Source organism: Gavialis gangeticus, unplaced genomic scaffold (assembly GCF_001723915.1).
Source record: "Gavialis gangeticus isolate Ggan-Ray unplaced genomic scaffold, GavGan_comp1, whole genome shotgun sequence".
Classification (NCBI taxonomy): domain Eukaryota; kingdom Metazoa; phylum Chordata; order Crocodylia; family Gavialidae; genus Gavialis; species Gavialis gangeticus.
Window position 1 is genome coordinate 1,519,778 of NW_017729031.1, and position 5,099 is coordinate 1,524,876.

Sequence of the window (5,099 nt, forward strand, 5' to 3'; positions counted from 1 at the left end):
TTTTTTTTTTTTTTTTTTTTTTTTTTTTTTTTTGCTGTGTTTTGTATATATTGACCATTTTGGCAATTCAAAACCTTAATACCTCATAATTGCTTTCACATATCACATCTTCTATTTTCTTTTTTTGCAAGTTAGATTCCATCTGCTTGTTTCACCCCATATGTTCCCATTTCATACTCAGTTAAATTTTGCCTTCTGGGGCTGGATATGAACTCGCCCATTCTTAATTGCCTCAGAAATCCAACAATAAATTTGTATGGCCCTTAAAAAAAAAACTTGTTTTCAGCACTGAAACCATTCCAGAGCCATAACTTCAGGTAATAAAATATTGTGAAGAAATACCAGCAACCATAAGTAGCATCTTTGGCCAGCTTTATTTCACCTGACATTTTTTACACAGTGTAATTTCCTAAGTACTGTGGAAAGCAAGAATGTTTTAATACTTTCAGAATACTTTAAGGGTATACTCGAGTACTTTAATACATTTTAGCATTGTACTACATCTCTCTTTCTGTCTTATTCCTTTCCTTCAATAATGACCCATAAAGATCTGCAGGTAACTTCCTAGAAGAGGAGTAGCACTGACCTAGGAACAGTACTTGTAGAATAGGAGAATTCAGTCACTGAGGGAGAGAAAAAAACCTTGGAAAGTGGTTTGGAAAAATACTTTTCTTTCTAATTTAGGCCTAGGAGTAGTGTTCTGGCAGCAAGGAGGGTAAGAACTCTCATCTCCTCATAGTGATAAACTGATTCTTTAATGTTCCAGCCAGTCTTTTACTCATGGGACCAAGACAATACAATAGACTGGGAAATGTGGGTAGAAACAGATGTTACCTTTGTGCCCCCATAACATATTTTATGGGGGCACAAAAGCCAAGCAAATAGATATCCACAGATATAAATAGCCACACTATAAATAGTGGTTGCGACAAAGGTGCTATTTATTTGTGCTGGATATATGTTTTAACAGTGGATATCTGTTTATGGTGCAAAAGTGTGAGTAGCCTGTAGCTGCCCATGCTCTCCAGCTGCCCTGGTATGTGCTCCAGACATTTGAGGGACCTGATCTTAAACACGCTGGGAATCTCTGGGCAAAACTGCATCCCTCAAGTCCTAGGATTGCCTTCCTGGTTTTCCCCGCTTGCTGAGATACACCCTTGGGATCTCCAGGGCGCATCTCAGTAAGTGAGGAAAGTTAGGCAGGTGTTCCCAGGGCCTGAGGGGCCAGATCCTGCCCAGGAATTCCCTGGGTGCATCGGACCAGGTTCCTCAAACTCGAGGAGAACACATCAACAGTTGTCCTGGAACATCAATGGGTAATGTGTGTTTTGCACAGTGAAGTGGATCAGCTGTGCCTGGAAGTGTCCAGGCATAGTTAATCCACTTCATTTTGCAATGCCTATTTCTACCCTGAAATCCCCATCTCAGTTGGGAATATAGTGTAAGGCTCTGGAAGGCCCCTTTGGGGAATGGCTTTGGATATCCAAGAACAACAGGCAGGAGAGAGACCAGGAAGGGAATATTGCTGCCAGCTCTTCTCTAACTTTGGGCAAGCAACCTACCTTTTGTTCATGTTGTTTATTTATTTTTTTTAAAACTAGGGGTTAGGGAGTGAGTGGGCTGAGTCTTTGTGAGAAGGACAAGAGCATAAAGTACAAGGCAGAAAAGGTGTGGCTTCTCTTTGCCAAGAACAGATCACAGGGCTGGTTTTCACTATCTTATTTGTTCTGCCTCTCACCGTTTCTATTTTCTTTTAATCCATCACTCTATTTAGAGTTGGACTCTACATGAGGAATATGCTTATACCCACTGTCATTCAGTAACTTCTGAATGACATTTCAGAAGCCCATTTGACATTTAATTACACTCTGCATAGATGTTCTGCTAATGCAAGGGTTAGCCTTAAAGAAAGCCAAATCTTACAATTTTCAGATCTCATTCGTTTTCAATTTAAATTATGTTGGACCTGATTATTTTGAATATTTACAGGAACTTTGGATGGAGTGAAGATGATCTCTGGGTTTTTCAGACTGTTATAAGTCAGTATCCAAGTGACCTTCAGAGAAGAAGAACTCTCTACTTGGATATGCTACAGAGGTATCTACCTGACAAGTCTAGGCATGAGCTGGTAAGAGCTGTTTTTTTATGTTGAAAAGCTCCATCTGTTTTAAAAATCACTGTAATGAACATTTGCATTGATATATTAATTACAGAAGCTTGAGAGAAAAAAAGTTTTATATTTTAAAGTGAGTTAAATTTTATGCAAGATAAAAAAGTTTTATGTTCATAAAGACAGTCCAGATGAAATATTCTAAATACATGCCTAATATAACTAACAATATGGTCCTGAAAAATTTCACTTCTCCACAACATGGGCTTCAGCAGTGTTGAAATTCCACCCTGTCTTATGGTGAATCTAAGAACCATGAATCCAGCTTGCTGGGATTGTTTGTGCTATGGATATTTATAGTCATGTCACATTGTTCTTGCACTCTACCTTCTTGGTCTCTTTGTGAGTAGGAACCCTCTCAGATTAATCAGCCATTCTGACTTATCCACTGTGCATGTTTCAAGCAAAAATGTGGAAAATTGCCCAGAATTGGCCCCTAAAAGATTGCTGTAGTTAAAGACTATGATATTCTAAGTGCTTCCAATAAGCATTGTATGGAACAAGTTTATTATTTATTCTTTTTCTACTTTGTAGTAAAAATAAGAGAGACTTAAAAGCCGAGAGTCTTCAGGACAGTGTATAAAAAAAGTGGAGAAAGCAGGCATCTGCCCCCTACCTTTCATGTTCTTTTAGACCAAAAGAGACCATCTAGCATTTTGTGTTGGTACAGTGCCTAGTGAAATGGAGTCACATTCGTGACTGGCCATTGGGAAACATGAAAAACAACAGTGAAGATGGTTGGTTCTTCTCAAAGCAGAATTCTTGTCAATACTATTACTTCTGCTTTCAGAAACTGAGCTGAAAGAAAAGGTGAGACTGACGACCTTTGTAATATGCATGTCAATTAATAAAAGTAAATCAATAATTTAATGGGTCTAATTTTAGACCCTCAGACTTTATTAGGAATTATTTTAAATAAATAAATTGGATTATATTACAGCTCTGGGTCCATTTTTCTCTTAGGGGAATGGAGCAGCATGCTACATACAGATTTGTTCTAACAGTACTAAAATCTATTTTTAAAATAGTTACATATTATTAGCATAGCTAAACTGGGTTTGCTTAATTTCTGTATTAGTGATTGGCAGTATATTTTCAAAGCTTGTAAGTTTTTTTTCCTGAATGTTTGACAGGTGTGAAATTAACATAAACTAAGCGTTATACCACACAGGTAAAATCTTAACAGTAGGATATTAAATAGAAAGTATTTTTAAAAATTAAAGTTCTTCACACGTGAAAGCTTTTGCTTGATAATCTGAGTCTGGTGATTTTTTTTTAAGATAGGTTCAATCAGAAATAATTTTTGTGATTTGATTTTGATTGATTTTTTTTCACACCTGAGAAGACAAAAAGTAAAAAAGGGTAAACAACTTGCAGCATATATGATTTTTCAAAGCTGCAAGGCCAGACGGTTATTTTCTCTTTGACTTCTAATTCATAGAGGTCTAAATCCTACTGCTGTGTTACAGGCATGAGCTTCCTTGTCCATTTTTGTTAGTTATGCACTTGGCAATCAGGGCAGCCCTCAAGAACCATAGTCCTTGTGGTGCAGTAAAATTAGTTTAGTGGGGTTGTATCTTAGGATATAATTTTCAGCATAAGTCTGACTGCTGAAGTCAAATACCATTTTAACTTTCATGTCAGCCTCTTTCTACAGATGCCTGACTGTTGCACAGTCCCATAGCATATGCGTCTGTGGCCTTTTTCTATATTACAGTACCAAAGCCCACATAATTACTTTATCTTGTGCAACTTCAGTAATTCTTGTACATTTTTTTACTAAGAATTTTTGTTGTATTCAGGAAGATCTTTTGCCTGTGAACATAGATCTGGGGAGTATTATAAATTCTCAGTTATCCAGGAGCTTCTGGTAGCCCCAGGACAATATGTTTTTGAATGTTGTATATTTCCCATTCTTCCTCCAAAGAATGTTGCTTGTTTGGGACTTTGCATCTATCTGAAAATGGACATGCTTGTAAAAATGTATCATTTTGCAGAAAAGTGCAAGGGGGTAACTCCAGTATTATTATTCATATTATCACAGTGCATGAAGATCCTGACAGATTGGGGCTCCACTATGTTCAGTATAGTACATTTACATAGTACGTGAACAATGTAGAATCATAGGGCGCGTCCAGACAAGTGCGCGCATGCCTCTTGCCTTGTCTCAGACCCCTTTGATATGGGGCAAGAGGCACGTGCGGGAATGAAAAAATGTTCCCCGCACTGCAAACTTGTTCCTGCGGGGAGAAAATTGAAAAAATATTCCCTGCACTGCAAGTTTGCAGCGTGGGGAGAAAATTAGACCCCTGGATATCTAGGGGTCTTAATAAAATGGAGTTTAAAAAAGTGGGGCAGCCTGAGGCAACTGGAGGCTGGGTCCTCCACAGAGATGCTCTGGCTGCCAGAGCATCTCTGTGGTTGGCCCCTCGCCCTGGTGCTGAATCACGTAGCCTGCCAGGCAGCATGCTGCAGCTCCAGAGCTCCGGTGCCAGTATGTAAGGAGTCGGGGGGGTTGGAGGAGGTGGGGAGAGGACCATATGGGGGACCCCTGCTGGTTCCACCCACTTCCCCAGCCCCCCTAGCCCTGCTCTGCCCAGCCTCACTCCCCACCTGCCCTCCAAGCCCCCCCCAATCCCTGCTCTGCCTGGCCTCACCCTGAGGCCCCCCCGAGGCCCTGATCCCTGCCACCCGGCCCCAGCATCCCCATAGGAAAAAACAAACAAACAACCCCCCCTGGCACTTATCAGTAGTCCAGCTGCTGTCTGTATCACTGGGGCCCCGCCTGCACAGTGCAAGGCAGAGGGACAGCCCCAGCAGCCTCAGCCCGAGCCCTTCTGCCCCCTGCCCTGTGCTGCCCAGGGGGGTTCTGCCAGGATACCCCGGAGGCCCCCCAGCCTCTGCTTCTAAGGTAAGTAGAGGCTTTTTT

At 40.8% G+C, this 5,099-nt stretch overlaps 1 protein-coding gene across 3 annotated transcripts in view; it reads left to right on the top strand.

The window, feature by feature from the left end:
• CCDC148 (coiled-coil domain containing 148) overlaps positions 1-5,099 on the top strand; it is a 186,214-nt gene that overhangs the window by 47,087 nt on the left and 134,028 nt on the right. For all 3 annotated transcript variants that reach the window (XM_019522362.1, XM_019522363.1, XM_019522365.1), the window contains one exon: positions 1,990-2,128. In XM_019522362.1, coding sequence (XP_019377907.1) covers positions 1,990-2,128 — 139 coding nt within the window. The remainder of the gene's footprint in view (positions 1-1,989; positions 2,129-5,099) is intronic.